Source organism: Anomaloglossus baeobatrachus, chromosome 2 (assembly GCF_048569485.1).
Source record: "Anomaloglossus baeobatrachus isolate aAnoBae1 chromosome 2, aAnoBae1.hap1, whole genome shotgun sequence".
NCBI lineage: Eukaryota > Metazoa > Chordata > Amphibia > Anura > Aromobatidae > Anomaloglossus > Anomaloglossus baeobatrachus.
Genome location: NC_134354.1, coordinates 240,068,152 through 240,091,467, shown reverse-complemented (window position 1 = coordinate 240,091,467; position 23,316 = coordinate 240,068,152). Strand labels below are relative to the sequence as shown.

At 44.2% G+C, this 23,316-nt stretch overlaps 1 protein-coding gene across 3 annotated transcripts in view; it reads right to left on the bottom strand.

Annotated features, from left to right (window-relative positions):
* The window catches only part of LOC142291291 (sushi, von Willebrand factor type A, EGF and pentraxin domain-containing protein 1-like), a 344,209-nt gene that overhangs the window by 122,805 nt on the left and 198,088 nt on the right, over positions 1–23,316 (bottom strand). For all 3 annotated transcript variants that reach the window (XM_075335715.1, XM_075335716.1, XM_075335717.1), the window contains 2 exons: positions 20,073–20,267; positions 7,437–7,616 (listed from right to left, as the gene is read on the bottom strand). In XM_075335715.1, coding sequence (XP_075191830.1) covers positions 7,437–7,616; positions 20,073–20,267 — 375 coding nt within the window. The remainder of the gene's footprint in view (positions 1–7,436; positions 7,617–20,072; positions 20,268–23,316) is intronic.

Genomic DNA, 23,316 nt, shown 5'->3' with positions numbered 1-23,316 from the left:
ACACCAAGATGTGAACTACTAAGCAAAAAGAACAGTGATGAGGACGGAAATCTTGAACATATCAGGTTTATTTCAACCTACAATGAGAGGTGGGATGATATAAGAGGTATACTTTTGAAACACTGGCCGGTGTTACAATCGGACCCTTCTCTAAAATCCTTCCTCCCTGTGAATCCTTTGATGGTGGCTAAAAGGGGCAAGAATTTGAAAGACTACCTGGTTAGGAGTCACTATGTCCCACTGAAGCCCATGAATCCCTTTGGTTCCTGGGGTCCAACTAAAGGCTGTTTCCCCTGCGGTCGCTATATCTCCTGTGCCAATATCCCTCGCAGCTCTACCTTTAAAACAAGTGATGGTCAGAGGTGTTTTGACATCAGAGAACACATCACCCGTGGCACTGTTAATGTTATTTATTATGCCACATGTGGCTGTGGAAAAATCTATATAGGTCTCACCTCTAGACAATTGAGAGTAAGAGTACGAGAACATGTGAGAGATATTGGCGCAGCTAGAATGGCGACCAATGAGGTAGAACTCAATACTATCCCCAGACACTTTAAGGCCTTTCATGATTGTAATCCTAAATCTATTAGTGTCAGGGGGATTGATGTAGTCCATATGGGTATACGAGGTGGTGACGTTAAAAAGCTCCTGGCCCAAAGGGAGGCGAGGTGGATTACGGTACTAGATACTGTGTCTCCTAAAGGGCTAAATGAATCCCTCAGCTTTTCTTGTTTTTTATAAACATGTTATCACCATGCATCAAATATATACCATCAGTTTTAAGTGTTTTTAATCCTATTTCTATGTAACTATATGGTGCTAAAAAATGTCTTTATATGTCATATTTATTTCTAAAACAAACCTTTTCTTTCTCTGCCCTATATAATCTTTGCAGGTTTAATTCTGAAATTCTGGTTCCATAGAACTACATGGAATATATATGCATCAATGAAGGAAGACTAGTGTTATGCACAGAATGAAAGAAAAAAGGAGGGGAAAAAAACCCTACGATCTTATGCATTTTTTAATATATTTTGATTAATGCTGCTACTTATGCCAATTTGCTATTGTAATATTTTGATTTCCCTCATTTTTGTATTATGTGTTAAGTTTGTTAACAGCCCGTCCTTGCTACCGGTGTGCATGTCTGCCGCCTGTGCGTGCCTGCAGTGTTCTATATCGGAATCTCTATGGTGATGTGGGCGTGTGTGCAGTGTCTATGGTTACCTGTGACACTGTACGCACTCCCTCTATGCAGCTCCATGATGTCTGGTGTGGGCGTTCTGGGCACGGCACATGCGGCGCGCATGCGCCGACGGCGGGTTGGGATTGGCTGTTGGGACCGGATAGGTCCTTGTTATACGCAACCAATCCGGTCATGTGACCGGGTATTTAAGGTCCTATATCTGCAGTTCAGATCATTCTCCCGGACGAAGCAGTCTATTATAACATCGCAAAACGCTCGTCGGAGGTTTTCAGGCAGTAAGGGACACGTCGGTGGGGTCACGGTTTCATGGGTGATACTTTATTACAATTTTTTTCCTTGTAGGCAATATTCTCCTTTTTCATACCTCGCCTATACCATGGCTGGGATACAGAGCAATACAATGAATTGAATGAATGAATATGTGCAATAGCCCCATTCCCTCTATTTATTGCCTTCTATTTATATCTATTTATTTATAGTATTACATGTTATGCTCCCCATGTACACTCCTTGAATTTAATGCGGATGTGTCCGCCTCTTGTGGAATTAAAATAGGGTGGGTTTTCCATTCCCTATCTTTCCCCTCTCTTTTCCTTGGAACATCTACGGCACCTTGTTTTGAATTGTGTGAATTTTTTCTATATATCTCTATCTATATTAATTATGATGTTCAATAAAATTACTATTTTTACCTTAGCCATTTAATCTCCGTTTTTTCTTCTGTTGTGTTTCATATTCCTCAAGGAGAGGCTTGATGATTAATGAGTTCTTTTTCTGAGATGTTGTGCATTCTTGTAATTTTGTGGCATTTCTGTAACCCAGACCACAGCATCATGGACATGAAATTGCTGGTATTGAAGGAAATTTCAAGTCCCAGAGAGATAGGAGACTATGGGAGTACAAACTTATGATGACCTTTGACACATTCAGAGCAGGAATGAATATGTCACATGGATTCATTTCTTTTTACATCAATTAAGAGATGTTCTCCTCAGACCATATGGAAGCATCCCAGCTCTGGACCAGACCCCAATCAGAGGACAATAAATCTCTCACACTGAAGTGCAGCAATATTTATGGCCACAACAGTTTATCCTCTTGCCATAGTGATAGTTCTGCTTCACATAACTTGTTTTATTTACTGCCCTATTCTATGTCCTGTTGTGTATAAATATGTGACTCTTCAGATTTTGTGTTATACTGAGCCTGAAGAAGACACCTACGTAGTCTCGAAAGCTTGCTATTATTACCATCTTTTCAGTTAGCCATTAAAAGGTATCAACCGCTGAGGACTTCAGTTCTTTTAAACAATTTTTTATCTCTACTGGCTAACACGGTACAAAGATATATTTTACCTGAAAAATGGTACTGATGTAAAGTAGACATGTGGTAAATATCATGTATTAACTATTTTGTGTGGTATGGCAGTTTAAAGGCCAAAAAAATAAAAACTTTGAAATCAAAAAGTTTCAAGATTTTCACCAAATTTCCAATATTTTCATAAATAAACAGAAATTTTATTGACCTAACTGTACTACTATCATAAAGTGCAAAGTGTCATGAAAAACACAATCTTAGAATCACTAGGATTTGTAAAAATGTTCCAAAGTTATTGTGACTCCCTGGCCTATCAGGTCGTCACAGGTTATTGTGCAATCTGCCCTTCTGAATGATTTCCACCTCCTCCTTGGTTACGGGTCCCTGACCTTTGGTCTTGCTAAGAACAAGCTAATCAAAACCCTAGGAACACTCTGCACCATACCCACCAGACACACCATTGGACAGCCTGAAGGAAATAGGGTTGGCCACTTGCGGGGTTGATTAAGGGGAGGTCAGGAGTGTTAGGAGACAGTCAGTGTGTAGTGTTGGAGGTGAAAGTGAGAGGAGGTCAGGAGCTGGGCTCCTCGTTTTACTAGGTGGCAGACGTTGGTCTGGGCCTGGTAGGACCTGGACCCCGGTCGCAGAGGATCGTGACAAGGGGCACAGACTGTTGAGGAGGACAGCCGGCGGGCTTGTGCCATCACCGGGCAGGGGCCAGGGCATGACGGGGTACGTGGACCCAAGGCCAGGAAGTAGCTTCAGGCATCCTGGTAAATCACCCGAGGACGGAGCCTTCAAGATCCATTCTCCACCTGCTCCAAAATCGTGGTACTAGCGCAACAAGGGGAATAGGACTTTCCCACTGCCTAGTCCAGAAAATCCCAAGCGTGAATCCTGAGAGCAAGCTCACTCCGTTAGCCATACGGGTGAGCAGGACCCGTTTTAGTTTCAAGCTGAAAGGGACCAACTGTAGAAAGAGGTGCCAAGGTCAAGGTCACAGGCTAACAAGCAACACCAATGGGCACGGGATCCAGGCGTGTTTCCTCCCTGCTGCAGTGGCATCAAGAACTTTGGTTTACCATGGTTGTCAGCATCAGCATTATTGGACTGAGTGAGTACACAATTAACCCTTACCGGCCAGACGGCACCTCCCGACACCATCACCGAGTCCCGGGGCATCCTCCCTACCCGTGGGGGGGTTAAACACCTGGCTGCTCAGCTCACGGCATCGCCACCGGGTACTCCCAGCCGCAATGGTGGTACTTCACCCTTACCACACACCACGGGTGGCGTCACGAAGTTTCCACACCATCCCCTCAACATAGCCCCCTTCAATTCGAGTGTCCGCACGGCCCCCGGGTCCAGACGGTTCTCTATCCACCGTGGATCAGGATCCAAGCAGCTAGGCTACTGACGCGGGGGCGCCACACCTTGAATTTCTTGACGTCACAAACAGGATATGAGCAGGACCCACTTACCTGGGTGACGTGCGCCTTGAAGCCGAAAACTGGGAGTCAACATTCCTCTTCCCGCCAATTCCGCCATTTTCTGCAATCTTTTCGCACCAAAACGCCATCTTCCCAGAGAAAGAGCGCGAAGCAGAAGCCCCGCCCTTCGTCTTGCATTTGAGGCTGTAACCGGAAGTTCCCAGAGGGCCACAGCGCGCGAAAGAATGCTGAGTGAAAACCAAGGGGGCGTGCCGGAATGTAACAACAGCGGAAGTGAAGCAGGGACGCCAGGACTCTGCCATAACGTTCCTGGACAATGCAGAGGAAAGATGGCAGAGCGAGACTGGTCACCGGAACGTGCTGTTCCCAGGACCACGACATGGATAGAGGAAGAGACAGAGCAGCTGTATAGAAGAATGCAGATGCAGTTCTTGTTCATCCTCAACCACTGGAGGGAAGAGATGAGGAGCCTGGCGATGGCGGTGCGAGCCCGTGAGATTGAGATCCCATATGAAGAGAGGGTAAGTGGTTACCCAGTCCCTATTGATTGCCCAAATCCGGCCACAGCGGCTTAGGGATCCGGACCGCCCTCACTTGCGGTGAGCCCTACACCGCCACCTACCCCGTCCTCGGTGGATGCCGAGCTGCCCACACCAATCCCTTTAGTGGAACCTTCAGTGTCTTTAAAGGAAGCTCCAGCTGCAGAAACCACGGTGCTGTCTATCATCCCTGTCACGACAGCGGTCATCCGGACCCCGGCCAGACCAGACCTGGCCACATCACCGGGCCCGTCTTCAGAGGCGGAGCACCCGGACCTTGCAACCCCAGCTGTGGAGCAGTCGGTCTTTCTACCTGCAGATGCGGGAGTGGAGCCTAAATATCCACCGGTTCCACTGCCACGTGGCATCCCGACAGCTGTTGGGGCCGCAAGAGTCCACATCAAACAAGAGCCAGCTAGGGAGCTGAGGCCGGACGCTGACGCCCCTTACTGGGAACAACATCACCAATGATTACAAGCTGAGATTACCACGCAAAACCGGTGATGGCTGGAGCTTGCCACCCGCAACAGAGCAGAAAAAGAGCAGGTGAGGATCGCTGCTTCACGAGTAAGAGGGCCACGGTGCCGTGGTCTCGTGGATCGGTTTGACCCCAAGCAAGGATGGGGGTTCATCCAAGAAGCAGGCCTCACAGCTGGGGTGTTTGTGTCCCGGCGGGACGTAGCACCGCACCTCCCCTGGGGGCACCCCGGGCGCAACCTCCAACCTAAAGAGATGGTCACCTACACCCAGCATTGCGGAGAGCGGGGCTGGTATGCCCTGGAGGTGACCAAGCATGCGATGCCTGAAGAAGAGTTTGTGCCGGCGTCAGTAGCGCGTAGTCGAAAGGAAGCGTGGCTACGGGACCCGGTAGTTTGAAAAATGTAAATGCCAGTAGTTTAACGATGCCATAGAACTGTTAGGTATCGGTGTTTTCGATTGTTATTTTTCACAGTTTACTATTTTCCATATAGAAATGTTAGTAAATAAGTGCTTAATTAACCAGTTTAATGAACAGAGTGAAGTAACCGGATTTGCTAGAAAATTGCCAAAAGTGTGTACACCCGGTACATGCACTCCATTACATTTTATATATAGGTAAACATGGACCACGGTCACAGGACTGTCGTGACCAACACGAACTTGTGTATTGTATATAGTTGCACCTCCTGTGCCCACCAGAGTCGTCTAAAACAACACCCGGGACCTTAACCTGGTCACGGACACACTATTGGCCTTGCAAGGGTTCAGGCTGTTTGGGTGGAGGGTAACTGGGATCCGGGACATTGGGACTGGACTGTCGTGGGTAGAGGCTGCAACGGAGCAGGATGAGTCTCCGCTACCATTGAAACCGGTAGCGTCCCATCGTTGAGAGATGAACTCATTAAAAGGTTTAGTAACATTTAAGAAAATTGCCTCCCCTGTGTGGGATGAAAATGTTAATAAAAGTGTTAACCTCTTTTTCTACCTTTTCTACAATTTTGAACAAAAATAATAAACCTCTGTTGTCCTGTAGCTCGGGGACGAGCTACATTTAACCAAGGGGAAATATGACGTCCTGGCCTATCAAGTCATCACAGGGTATTGTGCAATCTTCCCTTCTGCATGATATCCACCTCGTCCTTGGTTACGGGTCCCTGATCTTTGGTGTTGCTAAGAACAAGCTAATCAAAACCCTAGGAACACTCTGCACCACACCTACCAGACACACCATTGGACAGCCTGAAGGGAATAGGGTTGGCCACTTTGGGGGGTTGGTTAAGGGGAGGTCAGGAGTGTTAGGAGACAGTCAGTGTGTAGTGTTGGAGGTGAAAGTGAGAGGAGGTCAGGAGCTGGGCTCCTCGTTTTACTAGGTAGCAGACGTTGGTCTGGGCCTGGTAGGAGCTGGACCCCGGTCGCAGGGGATCGTGACAAGGGGCACAGACTGTCGAGGAGGACAGCCGGCGGGCTTGTGCCATCACCGGGCAGGGGCCAGGGCACGACGGGGTACGTGGACCCCAGGCCAGGAAGTAGCTTCAGGCGTCCTGGTAATTCACCCAACGAGGACGGAGCCTTCAAGATCCGTTCTCCACCTGATCCAAAATCGGGGTACTAGCACAACGAGGGGGATAGGACTTTCCACTGTCTAGTCCAGAAAATCCCAAGCGTGAATCCTGAGAGCAAGCTCACTCCGTTAGCCATATGGGTGAGTGGGACCCATTTTAGTTTTAAGCTGAAAGGGACCAACTGTAGAAAGAGGTGACAAGGTCAAGGTCACAGGCTAACAAGCAACACCAACGGCCATGGGATCCAGGTGTGCTCCCTCCCTGCTGCAGTGGCATCAAGAACTTTGGTTTACCACGGTTGTCAGCGTCAGCGTTATTGGACTGAGTGAGTACACAATTAACCCTTACCGGCCCGACAGGACCTCCCCGACACCATCACCGAGTCCCGGGGCATCCCCCCTACCCGTGGAGGGGGTTAAACACCTGGCTGCCCACACCATCGCCACCGGGTACTCCCAGCCGCAGCGGTGGTACTTCACCCTTACCACACACCACAGGTGGCATCACGAACTTTCCACACTATCCCCTGTACATAGCCCCCTTCAATTCGAGTGACCGCAGGACCCCCGGGTCCGGACGTCCCTCAAGCCACCGCGGATCCGGATCCGAGAAGCCCGGCTGCTGACACGGGTTTCGGCACATTATTATCACACAAAGTGACACGAAAGGCTACACCATTAACAGCCTTGCTCCCATTTTTAAGTCCATAATTCTGATACTAGTCATCAAACCTCTGACTGGCCAATACTTCAGCCTTAGTGACATATAATGGCATTGTGCAGAAGATGAACATTTAGGGACGAGGATTATATCTGATCCTATTCTGGGATATCAAGAAAAGCCTTTTCCAAAGCAAATATCCCCAAAGCATGTTTACCTCTACACTCTGGTGGGTTCGTTTTCCATCTTCCATCATGGCCACAGATAATTGAAGCTTTACCAACAAGTTGAAATCCTTCATGACAGTCATAGGTGACAGTATCATTTTGAAGGTATTCCTCTAGTTCAGGAGCATACCACCCATTCTTCACATTTCCAAGACTGGGACATGTGTAAACTGAAATATAAATAAAACAATTAAAAAGTTAATCTCTTGTATCTTAAAACAATATTTTGTTCAATAGATATTTGGTTCAATATACTGTTACCACTGATTATTACAGATTCACTAGTGTGACCTTGACCACGTGAAAGCAAATATTAAAGGGAACCTGTTACAAGGTTTTCCCCATATAAACTGCAGCCACCACTAGTTAGCCCTTATATACAGCCTTCTAAAATATGATATACTGTATAAGTGCCCAATCTGATTTGTATAACATAAAAAGAGCTTTTATTATACTCACCTGCTGTCTGGTTCAATGGACGTCGCTGATCTTGATCCGGTGCCTTCTCTCTGCTTGTGATCGCCGTTCTTTCCCTGCTTCATGTGGATGACGCACCCTACGTCAGCCACACAGTATCCTCCATTGTGCTTCTGCACATGCTACTCTGCTGAGGGCAGAGCAACGTACTGTAATGCGCAGGTGTGGGGAAAGGTCAAAGAATGCCCGCACATGCACACTACAATACTTTTCTCTGTTTAACTTGTTCTTTACTCACTGGTTCTGTGAAGCTGAAACCCGTCTGGTGCTGGTTTCTACCGATCTGGGCCTCAGGTAATCCGGTATTCCTTTAAACCCAGTGCCGGTGTGGTGACCTGGTGAGCTTTACTTACATGCACCCGTCTGCAATTGGTGGGTCCCTGTGGCCTGAAGCGTTTTGGGGTCCCCTCCTATTGTCACAGTCCTGGCCCACCCATATGGCAGGCAGCTTGAACCTCTCTTGGGTTGGACCTCTGTCCCAGTTCCCGGGTTTCCTCTTTGCTGCTGTGCCCCGGACACTAACGTTGGTGAGGAACCTTGATTATTCCCTCACCGGGCAGATTGATCAGGTGAGCTTGAAGTGTCTTCCTGAAGTAGGGCTCTGCACCCCGCCAGTGCTCAGTCCCGTGAGTACTCACACCGTACTCTCCCAGGCGACCGTACTCCTTTAGCCCAATAAGTCACTTTACAATCTTTGTCTGAACGTCGACGTCTGACTGACTTCGGACTGACCGTCCGACTGTCCATCAAGACATCCGTCTCCTGTCAACTACATTGACAAGCCCCTCCCGCTCCCAGGTTTCTGATTAGTGGATTGGATAAGTCCTGACCAACAGGTGGCCTTCCATCAGATCTGTCTCTAGCCTGTTACCCAGGGAAAAAGGGCATGGATGTCCGTGTTTGAATGGTATTTACCGGCACTGGTCTTCCAGGAATCCGGGGTTAGCACTGCACCTGTTACTGGATGCAATACCCTGTGGCACCTGACGCCTCAGTAACACTACTCATCGTGTGCTACCTGTGTGACAGTTAACACAGGGTATAGTGCACTCTACCTCATGTGGTGTGCTGTCATCCGGCAAGTCCTCAGGACACTAGCAGCTCTATACCACCTTAGAGCACGCTGGAACCTGGGTTGCGATTGGAGCTTTATTAATTACTAGCTGTACTACCCGGCTTCGCCCGGGTTAATAACTGCTGTTAACAAAATAGAATGTATTAACAAAAATGTATTCTGCACACAAAAACGACAAAACAAATAGATATAAATGTAATTATAATGTCTCCCCCTCTGTATATATCTCTCTGTCTCTCTCTCTCTTTGTCTGTCTGTCTCTTTCCCTGTCTGTCTCTGACTGTCTCTGTCTCTTTCTCCGTCTGTCTCAATCTCCTTCCCTGTCTGTCTATCTATCTCTCTCTTTCCCTGTCTGTCTATCTCTGTCACTTTCCCTGTCTGTCTCTTTCCCTGTCTGTCTCTTTCCCTTTCTTTCACTGTCTGTCTCTTTCCCTCTTTCCCTCTGTCTCTTTCCCTGTGTCTGTCTCTTTACCTGTCTTTGTCTGTCTCTTACCCTGTCTGTCTCTTTCCCTCTCTTTCCCTGTCTGTCTGTTTCCCTGTGTCTGTCTCTGTCTCTTTGTCTGTGTCTGTCTCTTTACCTGTCTGTGTCTGTCTCTTAACCTCTCTCTCTCATTCCCTCTCTTTCCCTTTCTGTCTCTATCCCTGTCAGTCTGTCTCTTTGTCTGTGTCTGTCTCTTTGCGTCTGTCTCTTACCCTGTCTGTGCCTGCCTCTTTCCCTGTCTGTGTCTGTCTCTTTCCCTGGCTGCATTGTAACATGCCAACATTCCATTTAAGGGTGTGGCTGCGCATTCGTCTGAAGTTCTGGCTGCACCATGGCTCACAGCTCCATTCGCTTTAATGGAGGCAGGTTTTTTGGTGAATAATTGTAAAGCGCGGGGTTAAAATTTCCCCTCAAAACATAGCCTTTGACACTCTCGGGGTCCAGAAGTTTGAGTGTGCAAAATTTTGTGGCTGTAGCTGCGACGGTGCAGATGCCAATCCCGGACATACACACACACACACACACACACACACATTCAGCTTTATATATTAGATTTCCAATCTGCCAACCCTAAAGGCCCAGTCACACTTAACAACTTACCAGCAATCCTAACAACGATACAACCTGATAGGGATCGCTGGTAAGTTGCTAGGAGGTCGCTGCCGAGATGTCACACTAAGCGACGCTCCAGCGATCCCACCAGCAACCTGACCTGGCAGGGATCGCTGGAGTGTCGCTACACGTGGAAGCATGCAGCGCTTGGTAACTAAGGTAAATATCGGGAAACCAACCCGATATTTACCTTGGTTACCAGCGCACACCGCTTAGCGCTGGCTCCCTGCACACCTAGCCACAGTACACATGGGATTAATTACCCGATGTGTACTGCAGCTACATGTGCACAGAGCAGGGAGCCGCGAACATTGCTTAGCGCTGGCTCCCTGCTCTCCTAGCTACAGTACACATGGGGTTAATTACCCGATGTGTACTGCAGCTACATGTGCACAGAGCAGGAGCTGGCACTGACAGCGTGAGAGCGGTGGAGGCTGGTAACAAAGGTAAATATCAGGTAACCAAGGGAAGGGCTTCTTGGTTACCCGATATTTACATTGGTTACCAGCGTCCGCAGATGCCGGCTCCTGCTGCCTGCACATTTAGTTGTTGCTCTGTCGCTGTCACACACAGCAATGTGTGCTTCACAGCAGGAGAGCAACAACTAAAAAATGGCCCAGGACATTCAGCAACAACCAACGACCTCACAGCAGGGGCCAGGTTGTTGCTGGATGTCACACTAAGCAACATCGCTAGCAAGTTGTGCATCAGCAGCGATGTTGCTAGCGATGTTGCTTAGTGTGACGATACCTTTACACAGACCTTAATCTGATTCAGATGCTGTGGCATGACCTTACAAAGATGGTTCATACTTGGAAATCATCAAATATGGCTGAATTACAACAATTCTGCAAAGATGAGTGGGCCAAATTTCCTCAAGAGCATAGTAAAAGACTTATTGGCAGTTATCGCAAACGCTTGATTGCAGTTGTTGCTGTTAAGGATGGCCCAGACAGTTATTAAGGCCCCGTTACACGCTATAATTTATCCTACGATCTCAGTAGCGGTGACATGCCCAGATCGTAGTTATGATTTGCCGAGATCGCTCATAGGTCGTTTTGTAGCGGTCACACGTACACATCTCACAAACGACGCAACATCGTTCAGCGATATATTGTTTGACCAAGGCGGTCGTGTGGATGTTGTTCGTCGTTGTCAGGGTGTCAAACGTAGGAATATGTCTGCTGCGTTCCAAACGACGAACAATATTTTGAAACTGAACGACGTGTCAACGATCAACGATTTTCAACCTATTTGCGATCGTTCAGAATCGCACGTAGGTGTCATGCGCAACGACGTCGCTAACGATGACGGAAGTGCGTCAAGGAAACCGTGACCCCGACGACATATCGTCAGATAAATCGTAGCGTGTAACGGAGCAAGCACTTTTTCACACAGGGCCCTTTAGGTATATTCTTTTTCCCTTAATAATAAAGACCTTCATTCAAAAACTGCATTTTGTGTTTACTTGTGTCATCTTTGTCTAATATTTACATTTATTTGGTGACCTGAAACATTTAAGTGTGACAAACATGCAAAAGAATAAGAAATCAGGAAGAGGCATACACTTTTTCACCCCATTGTAGATATACTGTATACACTGACAAGAAAAAAGAAAACAAAGTTTTGAACTTTTGTCTTTCAGGCTTTATGTCTCACCATCAACTACAGCTTTCAGAATGAGACTACCTTCATTTTATAGACAATCATCTTGGCTATCTCATACATAAATTTGACTTGCAATTATTTAGCATATGATTAGTTATGCAGATTTTCATCATGGCACTGCATTGTTACTGTTTTACTTTTAAATATCTAAATTATTTTTTTTATTATTTTGTTAGTATTTTGTAAATCCACCTTTGCCTATCAACACTCCCTGAATCCTTATGGGCATGCCCTTGATCAGATTCGAGCATGTCTCTACCGAAGTCTGATCCCAGGTCTCTTCTACACGGTCCCTATTTTAGTGCATACTTGTTGACTCACTTGGGTATGTATATAGCTTTTTCTTCAACTCTACCCACAAGTGTTTAGTTGGGTTGAGATTAGTGGATTGTAAGGGCCAATGCAGCACATTTACTTTATTGTTATTGAACCATTTCTTCACCAATCTCAACGTATGGTTCGGGTCATTGTCCTGCTCGAACATTATATTGTTTTTTTCATATCCATAGTTCTCGAATGTATGAAGTAACTCGTCTTGCAGCATACATACACTGTGTGCAGAATTATTAGGCAAATGAGCATTTTGATCACAAGTTACTTTTTATATATGTTGTCTTACTCCAAGCTCTATAGGCTTGAGAGCCAACTACCAATTAAGTAAATCAGGTGATGTGCATCTCTGTAATGAGGAGGGGTGAGGTGTAATGACATCAACACTCTATATTAGGTGTGCTTACTTATTAGGCAACTTCCTTTCCTTTGACAAAATGGGTCAGAAGAGAGATTTGACAGGCTCTGAAAAGTCCAAAATTGTGAGATGTCTTGCAGAGGGATGCAGCAGTCTTGAAAATGCCAAACATTTGAAGAATGATCACCGAACAATCAAGCGTTTCATGGCAAATAGCTAACAGGGTCAAAATAAGCGTGTTGGGCAAAAAAGGCACAAAATAACTGCCGATGAATTGAGGAAAATCAAGCGTGAAGCTGCCAAGATGCCATTTGCCACCAGGTTGGCCATATTTCAGAGCTGCAACGCTACTGGAGTATCAAAAAGCACAAGGTGTGCCATAGTCAGGGACATGGCCAAGGTAAGGAAGGCTGAAAATTGACAACCTTTGAACAAGAAACATGAGATAAAACGTCAAGACTGGGCCAAGAAATATCTTAATACTGATTTTTCAAAGGTTTTATGGACTGATGACTCTAGATGGGCCAGATGGATGGGCCAGAGGCTGGATCAGTAAAGAGCAGAGAGCTGCACTCCGACTCAGACGCCAGCAAGGTGGAGGTGGGGTACTGGTATGGGCTGGTATAATCAAAGATGAACTTGTGGGACCTTTTTAGGTTGAGGATGGAGTGAAACTCAGCTCCCACACCTACTGCCAGTTTCTGGAAGACAACTTCTTCAAGCAGTGGTACAGGAAGAAGTCGGTATCGTTCAAGAAAAACATAATTTTCATGCAGGACAATGCTCCATCACATGCATCCAACTACTCCACAGCGTGGCTGGCCAGTAAAGGTCTAAAGGATGAAAAAATAATGACATGGCCCCCTTGTTCCCCTGATGTGAACCCCATAGAGAACCTGTGGTCCCTCATAAAATGTGAGATCTACAGGGAGGGAAAACAGTACACCTCTCAGAAGAGTGTCTGGGAGGCTGTGGTGGCTGCTGCACGCAATGTTGATCATAAACAGATCAAGCAACTGACAGAATCTATGGATGGAAGGCTGTTGAGTGTCATCATAAACAAAGGTGGCTATATTGGTCACTAATTTTTGGGGGTTTTGTTTTTGCATGTCATAAATGTTTATTTCTAAATTTTGTGCAGTTATATTGATTTACCTGTTGAAAATAAACAAGTGACATGGGAATATATTTGGTTTTTATTAAGTTGCCTAATAATTCTGCACAGTAATAGTTACCTGCAAAAACTGATATCCTCCTAAGATAGCCAAATCTAAAAAAACCACTCCAACTTCCAAAAATATTAAGCTTTGATATTTTTGAGTCTTTTGGGTTGATTGAGAACATAGTCATCGATTAATAATAAAAAAATCCTCTAAAATACAACTTGACTAATAATTCTGCACATGGTGTATAGCTCAACATTGACACCACAAACTATCCTGGTCAAGTATACAACGCCTTTGGCTGAGAAACACCCACATATCATTAGGCTTCCTCCACCGAATTTGATGGTTCCCTCAATTTCTCAATCTATTAGGCCCTTTTTACCTTGTTTCTTCCAGACCCATTTGTAGCCATCAGAGCCTTGTCTATTGACTTTTGTCTAATCACTCCAAATCACCATTTCCAATCTTCTACTGTCCACTTTTGTTACTTCTTTGCAAACTTGAGATGACGCTTCTTATAATAATATTGAAGTTGAGGCTTTTTCACATTTTTTGGGCCACCATTCCAGACTTGTGTAATATGCGTTTTACGGTGCTTGCATGGATGTCTGTGATAGCATTATTACAAAGCACATGAGCTACCTCGACTGCCGTGTTTGTTTCATCAGAGCTGATAGACCTTGTGATGAGCGACTTGTTGACTCCAATATTTTGCCTGGACATCCACCTCTTGGCTTTTGAATGGATGGATGGACTTCATTTCATATTTTTCCAACTGTCTTGGCACTCACATGATGAAGTTTGGCAATTTTCCTGGCCGAGAGACTGCTATCGAAGAGCTGGATGATGCTGATTCTCTTTTCTTGGGAAATCTTCTTCATACCTGCCTCGATTCAAACCAATTCAATCACCTTTCATTTGAGAATCAACCTATTAAAACACTGAGCTATTAGGGAATGTGAGAACAGGTTGTAGTTTGTAGTATATAGGAAGAAAAACATTTTTAACACTAGAAGTCCCAGAGAGGGATCATTTAACATTTCTACCTTTGGAACCCAGAGGCGGGTCGAATGACCTGAAGGATTGTAGCTAACATCCTATAATCACCGTCTTTTGTTCTGTAATTAAGGCCATTACTGTTGCACCACAGGAGGTTGTTGTTTTCCATTGAGTTTAGCCATTAAGTTTCTAGTTAGTTCTATTCAGTTTATTGTATGTCATTTGACCATCTTTCGGGACTTTGGGGGGAGCTTGAAATTTCTGGGACTTCTAGTGTTAAACCATAAGGAGCCAAACAGTAGCAATGCAATAACATGACAAAAATTTGAATAAATAATAGGAATGATCGAATACGAAAATATCCGCTTCGACGAATATCCGATGAATAGGTCGCCGCTATTCGCGTATTCGCGAATATTCGACGCCCAATGTAAGTCTATGGGAAACTGGAATAATGTCACGTTGGACCTAACGGTGAGCTGTGATGACTTAGGCTGGGGCCACACGGGGACTACTGCGATCCACTTGCATGACACTCGGCTCGTGCTGGCAGTACAGCAGAGCCGAGTGTCATGCGTGTGTCCTTGCAACTGAGGTCCGTTCGTGCGAGCAGACCTCAGCTGCGGGGGGTGGGCCGGCACTCAGGAGGGGAGGGAGAGATTTCTCTACCTCTCTCCTGCGTAGTCGGCTATTGCCATTCTCGCACTGCACTAGCGGTACACCGGTGTACCGCGAGTGCAGTGCGATTTTTCTCTCGCCCCATTCACTTGAATGGGTGCGAGAGAAAGAGTCTCACATTACAATCGCAACATGCTGCAATTGTTTTCTCAGTCTGATTAGGGCTGAGAAAATAATTGCTCATGTGTGCAGACACACAGGCTAGAATTGGTCCGAGGGGAATGCGATGTTTTATCGCACTCCACTCGCACTGTTTTTCTCGCCGTGTGGCTTAGGCCTAATGGAAAGGCTGAAATGGATAGGAAAAGGCAATAACAGTATGGGCACAGCCTGTAGAAGGTGTGTGACTGCATTTCTGGTGTCTTGGAATAATGTGCTCAGAGCAGCACGCAGCTTTTACGTAGCCGCCAGAACAGCTCTCAATCCAAATTGCTTTTTTGACAAATAAAACTCTATCGGTCTCTCTCTCTGTTCCCCTCTCTCATACTCATCGATCACTGACCGATCACCGGCATGGTGCTCCATGACTGTCACACTGCTCTTCTCCAGCTTTTAAAAATGCCGGCCGCTCATTATTCCATCTCGTATTCCCTGCTTCCCCCACCCACCGGCGCCTATGATTGGTTGCATTCAGACGCGCCCCCCACGCAAATGATAGCTGTCTCACTGCAACCAATCACAGCCGCCAGTGGGCGGGTCTATGTAGTGCAGTCAAATAAATAATTAAAAAAAAATGGCGTGCAGTCCTCCCCAATTTTGATACCAGCCAAAGCAAAGTCACACGGCTGAAGACTAGTATTCTCAGGATAGGGAGCCCCACATTATGGGGAGGCCCCCGGCCTAAAAATATCAGCCAGCAGCCGCCCAGAATTGCCGCACCCATTAGATGCAACAGTCCCGGGACTCTACCCGGCTCATCCAGAATTGCCCTGGTGCGGTGGAAATCGGGGTAATATCCTTATTACCCACAGCTGCCACTAAGTCCTAGGTTAATCATAGCAGGCATCTATGAGACATCCCCAATGATTAACCTGTGAGTGAAAGTAAATAAACACATACACCCGAAAAAATCCTTTATTTGGAATTAAAGACAAAAAAATCCCAACCCTCTGTCACCACTTTATTAAAATCCCCAAATACCACTCCAGGTCCGGCGTAATCCACACGAGGTCCCATGACGCATCCAGCTCTGCTACATGAAGCTGACAGGAGCGGCCGTAGAACACCGCCACTCCTGTGAGCTCCACGCAGCAACTGAAGTGAGTCACACTGTCAGCGGTGACGTCACTCAGGTTACCCACGGCCACCACTCTCAGGTGGAGGTAACCGGTGAGTCCTTCACCTGTGATCACAAACCAGGCCACGGCACACACACAGAGCCGCACAATGACAATGAAGTCTGGTGAAGTTCATCCGAGTCCACTCTGATCGTGCGGCTCTGTCTCGCAGCCAGCCATGTTCTATGGGGAGGTAGCAGAGCCGAGTGGGACCACACTGTCAAAAATGCATCCAAAATGCATTCAAAATGCATCCAAAATGCAGCATGTACAGCTGTGCAGCGCCGCGCCGGTGATTGGTCAGTGATCGGTGAGTATGAGAGAGGGGGGGAAGGGAGAAACCAACAGACAGAGAGAGAGAGAGACCAAAAGACCTGTGTTCTGTTTATCAAAAAAGCAATTTATGGAGCTGCTAGCAGCTACAGGACACTATGTTCAGTCCTTACAAGGACTATTTATTAGTTGGATCTACGAACGCTCTCCTGCACTCAATATAGTCTATGTACACCGCCAGCTCCCTATCACTGCGTGTTCACAAAATGGCCGCTGGCTTATATAGCCCCTATGACGCTGTGCGGCCAAGCCAATCACAGTAACACCACAACAAAGATGGCTGCGGCGTTACTGTGAGGGCAAGCAACATCAGATGTGTTCATTGGCTGGAAAACAGGCACCAGGAAGTCAGAAATGAAAATGAAAGTATCGGAGCGAATGTTGTTTTATCCGTTGGATACCGAATAGTGGTGAATACATTCGCTCATCCCTAATTACTAATCATATGCTAAATAGTTGCAAGTCAAACTTATGTACGAGATATCCAAGATGATTGCCTACAAAATGATGGTAATGTGATGCTCAAAGATGTAGTGGATGGTGCAATATAGACTCAGAAGTTCAAAATATTGTTACCCCTTTGCTTGTCAATGTCTATAACTGTATATTATGCCTTTTGGATATGAGAAAGAATTAATAAAGTGCTGAAGCATAGTTTGTACTTGTTTGTGTGCATTTCCTCCAAATATCTACAAATTCTATATTTTCTCGGCTGGTCATGCTCCCATCATGTGATCAATAATAATCTAGTTAGACTGCTTACACAGCCATAAGCAATTTATGATAATGTTCAGCATTTTTACTAAGTGACAAAAGACTCTAAATGCAGAAAGGAGTTTTATTGGCTTGTGAGTCGTGATGAGTGAGCGTGCTTGGCACTCCTCGCAACTTGATCAAACATTAGTATGCTCCATGGAGTTACGAACAGTGCCGAGCATCACTTGGTGCATGAGTGCTCAAGGTACAGTGAAGCAGCTTCTGTCAATGACTGGAGCCACCGCACTAATCTGATTTCCCCTGCTATGTGCAGGGACTCCTCGCTCAGCTGGATCTACTCTTTTAGAGCTGAAGAACTCCTGGGTTAGTTCTCTCTCTTTATCTCTCTTACATTTGATTGTCTCATTCAGATGTAGCAGAGCTAAGACTGTCAGAGACACTACATCATACTGTATGTAGCATCTCTGACTATCTCTGCTCTGTTACATCTGACCATTTCTTCTTTACTACATCTAACCATCTCAGCTATCTATATCTGAGTGAGACAGTCAGATGTAGCATAGCAGAAACAGATGTAGCATCTCTGACCAAGCATAATTTATACTGTATAAATAAGAGATAAAACTGCAGTGCCCTGGGCATTCATATTATTTTCAGCTACCTTGAAAATGCTCTTTTGCAGTGAAACATGTTAAGATGCTATTTTTGTTGGAAAAATTGTTTGACCTTTTACACCAGCAGTTCTGGCATTGATTTATTTTATAGGGCAGTTTGATTCAGACTTGTGCTCCAATATACCCGCATAACATATTGTGAGAATGATGTTGATAGAGAAATGTAAATAGACAAATAAGTAAAATATAATAAAATAAAATATAACTTCACTTTTTTCCTTCAGACTTTCTTACCAATATTCTTTTAATAATATACATATTAAATGTGAACTTTAAGTACCCATTAACAGAAGGTTAAGTCACTAATAAGGCTTATATATTGGAATCATTTCCTTTCCTAGGTCTGATATTTTCTCTGTTTAAACTACCATTATTATTACCCAAACGAGCCTGGTCTTTAGGGGTTAAAAATGATGGACATAAGGAAGAGTGGAATTAACAAATGTTATGTAAAAAAGGCTTTACTTTTGTGTCATTCATTTGTTTTCAGTAACTATTCTAAGTCATATGAGATTTAATTATGCAAAAGCATCACTTTTAATTAATTTACATTTGAGCACAATAAACAAAAAGTAAATATTTCTTACTGGGTTCATAGAATACATAAATTACAGAAAATCTGTCAGCTGTTTTTTGCTATTTAATCTAAGAGAAGCATAAGGGCAAAACAGCCTGACTCCAGAGATGTGTCACTTGATAGACATAGTGTTATAGTTTTTGTAAAGTGTTTTATCAGCAGCAGTGGATCACTACTGGACTGGGCGTCATTGTGTAGTAGTCAGGCTAATCTGTGTAACCCCGCCCTATCACTGATTAGCGGCTTGTTGATAACTCACAGTGTACACAGGAAGCTACATATCAGGGGTGTATGGGTGATTATACACAGCTCAGAAATCTTAGTACTGGGACATCTACATCAGACAAAACAGGTATTCTATAATAACTACACCAAGCATTCCGTTAAAAGAGTGGTTCACCCATATTTTTTATTTTCTAGATCGATATTATATTGAGACACAATGTTTCTCTCAAATACCTTATGTTGGCAATAGTGCCTGTGAGAGGCGCTATTGCAGACCGCTGTTCCCCGCTCCGTCACCCCGGGGCTCCATGACCTTGGGCATACGGTGATGTCATGTCAAGTTCCGAACACGTCACATCCCTGCAGCTGGCCCCAGTCTTCCTGACTCACTGAGTTGTGGGTGGTGTTTCGCCGCTTGTCACAGCACAGCGTGTCTCCTGCTTGCAGCCCTTTGCTGTAAGGGAGGAGGGAGCTGATGGGCTGTGATGAGCAGTGAAACACCACCTACAGCCCATCAATCACGGCCGCGGTGTCAGGAACTTGACGTGACATCACCAGATCCCTGAGGTCACGGAGGCCAGGGATCACAGAGCGGGTAACAGCGGTCTGCAATAGTGCCTCTCACAGGCACTATTGCCAACATAAAGTTTTTGAGAGAAACATTGTTTCTCAATATATTATCGATCTAGACAATAAAAAAATATGGGTTAACCACCCCTTTAAGTGAGCAATCCCTGGAATCAGGCTTTCTTGCCCTATATTATGCTGCTCTCAGATTATATAGCACAAACCTCCTGACAGATTCCTTCTGATTACATTGCTTATTAAAATCTTGTGTACAGACAATAATCTGATTGTCCGTTGCTTTAGTTAGCATTTAATATACCAAACCATTATTACATTTGAAAATGTTTTATTATGTATCACTTATCATTTACTACTGCTGAACTAATAGGAGAACTCGCACACCCGAACTTACGTTTACAGAAATCATTGGATATGTTGGACCATGTTAAGGTTTTCAAACAAGTTATAGAATTTGTCAATCCGTGATCCTGATAAAATCCAGGTCTGCACATATACTGAACCACTGTTCCAATAAAGAAGGTTGCCATTGTTTGATACTGGAAGTGCAGTTGAGCATTATAAAGGACCGGTGGAGGTTTACAAATGCCTGATGACGAAACAGATAAAATTCATATTGCATTAGTGAAGTCATATATAGTCTACAAATCTAGAGCAAATAAGATCCTTCTTGGTACAGATATCTAGACTTAAGCATGTGATTATTGCTGTCAGGAGAAGATGTACACATTTCTACACTCTTTGCCAAAGTACATACACACGTGGTCAAAATTGTTGGTATCCCTCGTTTAATGAAAGAAAAACACACAATGGTCACAGAAATAACTTTAATCTGACAAAATTAATAATAAATAAAACTCTGAAAATGAACAAATGAAAGTCAGACATTGCTTTTCATCCATACCTCCACAGAATTTTTTTTAAAATTAAAACTCATGAAATAGGCCTGGACAGAAATGATGGCACCCTCCTCCTCCTCCTTCTTAACTTAATATTCTGTCACACAACCTTTGGAGGCAATCACTGCAATCAAACGATTCCTGTAACTGTCAATGAGACTTCTGCACTTCTCAACAGGTATTATGGCCACTCCTCAAGAGCAAACTGCTCCAGTTGTCTCATGTTTGAAGGTTGCCTTTTCCAGATGGCATGTTTCAGCTCCTTCCAAAGATGCTCAATAGGATTTAGGTCAGGGCTCATAGAAGGCCACTTCAGAATAGTCCGATATTTTCCTCTTAGCCATTCTTTGGTGTTTTTGATCATTATCCTGTTGCAAGACCCATGACCTGCAACTGAGACCAAACCTTCTGACACTGCGCAGCATATTTCTCTCTAGAATCCCTTGCTAGTCTTGAGATTTTATTGCACCCTTCAAGACACCATTCAAGACACCCTGTGCCAGATGCAGCAAGGTAGCCCCAGAACATTATTGAGCCTCTTCTATGTTTCACAGTAGGGACAGTGTTATTTTCTTGATATGCTTCATTTATCCACATAGAACTGATGTGCCTTGCATTACATTTTACTAGTTACATTTTTGTCTCATCTGTCCATAGGACGTTCTCCCAGAAGCTTTGTGGCTTGTCAATATGTACATTGGCAAATTAAAGTCTGGATTTTTTATGTTTTTGTTTTTTTCAACAATGGTGTCCTCCTTGGTCGTCATTGGGTCAAACAACAACGGATGATGCGATCTGACACTCATGTTCCTTGAGCTTGAAGTTTACCTTTAATCTCTTTAGAAGATTTTCTGGGCTCTTTTGTTACCATTCCTATTATCCATCTCTTTGATTTGTCATCAATTTTCCTCCTGCGGCCACATCTAGGGAGGTTGGCTACATTCTCATATCGATTTTAAATTTCTGGATAATATGTGCAACTGTAGTCACAGGAACATCAAGCTGCTTGAAGATGGTCTTATAACCTTTACCTTTATCATGATTGTCTGTCTATAATTTTCATTCTAATCTCCTGAGACCACTCTTTCCTTTGCTTCCTCTAGTCCATGTTGAGTGTAGTACACACCATGTCACCAAACAGCACAGTGAGGATCTGTAGCCCTATATACAGGCCCAAAGACCACTGACTGATTACAAGATTATAGACACCTGTGATGCTAATTAGTGGACATACCTTGATTGAACATGTCCCTTTTGTCACATTATTTTCAGGGGTACCATCATTTCTGTCCTGGCCTTTTTTCATGAGTTTTATTTTTTAAAAAATTTTGTGGAAGCAAGATTGAAAAGCAATGTCTGACTTTCATTTGTTCATTTTCATAGATTTCAATTTATTATTACTTTTGTCAGATTCAAGTTATTTCTGTGAGCATTGTTTTTTTTTCTTTCATTAAATGAAGGGTACCAACATTTCTGACGACGTGTGTAGTTCTATGCCACCTCCCCTTGATGCTTGTGTCACTCTGCTACTAAATTCATCCTCTTACAATGTCTTCTGTCATGGAAACTATGGCAGGGAGATAGAAGTAGAGAGCCGGCGCTGTACTCACTTCTCCCACAATGTCTATCAACTAGAACCCAGGACATCTTCACACAGGACAGCGATGCAAGAAACTGTAGCATGTAACTGCAGCACTGTCCCCTGTGATTGAGCCTGTGACTAACCAAGACAGCACAAGCTGTAGTGATGGGCAGCGTAAATGTACCTCTAAATTTATCGTAATTGTAAAAAACAGCATTTTATATAGCTTTTCAAAGTAATACTGAAAAATGTGTAAATATCTAGTAATTATTTCTTCTGTATACAGTATAAGCCCCCTGACTGCTGTGCCCTAGGCCGAGGCTTAAGTTGGCCTTATGTGAAATCCGGCCCTGTTTGCTACAATTAAGTACCATCACCCATTCCCTGTAGACTGTGAGCCATCGCGGGCAGGGTTCTCTCTCCTCCTATACCAGTCTGTTTTGTACTGTTAATGATTGTTGTATGTATACCCTCTTTCACTTGTAAAGCGCCAGGGAGTAATTGGCGCTATAATAATAAATAATAATAATAATATCTAAACAGCTTTACTGGGGGAAATAAGTATTTGATACACTGCTGATTTAACAAATGTTCCCACCTACTGTAGAAAGAATGGAGAGGTCTGTAATTTTTATCATAGGTGTATATCAACTGTGACAGAAAGAATAAAAAAAAATCCAGAAAATCACATTGTATGATTTTTAAATAATTAATTTGCATAGAGAAACAGAACTTAATATTTATTATGACCTACAAAAATTCTACTAAAACACATGATATAACCACAATAATTTTTATTATTGAAGAAGTTTTTTTTAAAATTACAAGAAAGAAAGAACTGGAGAAAAATACACAGTGAAAATTATAGCCCTGAATGGGTCACCTGCAGGATAGTTGCGAGTATATAATAAATAAATAATCAGTTCATGAAATGCTAGCAAGGGTATTGGTGGGGGAAATAGAATAGGGAACTGGGTATGGAATCACCAGGAAAATAATTCAGTCTAAATAATTTACATATATAAAGTGCCAAGTGCTAATTAAATAAATAAATAAATAAATAAATAAATACTGAATATGTTAAATATGACAATAAACCTGAACTATTCCTTACAAAATATCTCCATACACAATTGTTATTAAATGGTTAAAATCCT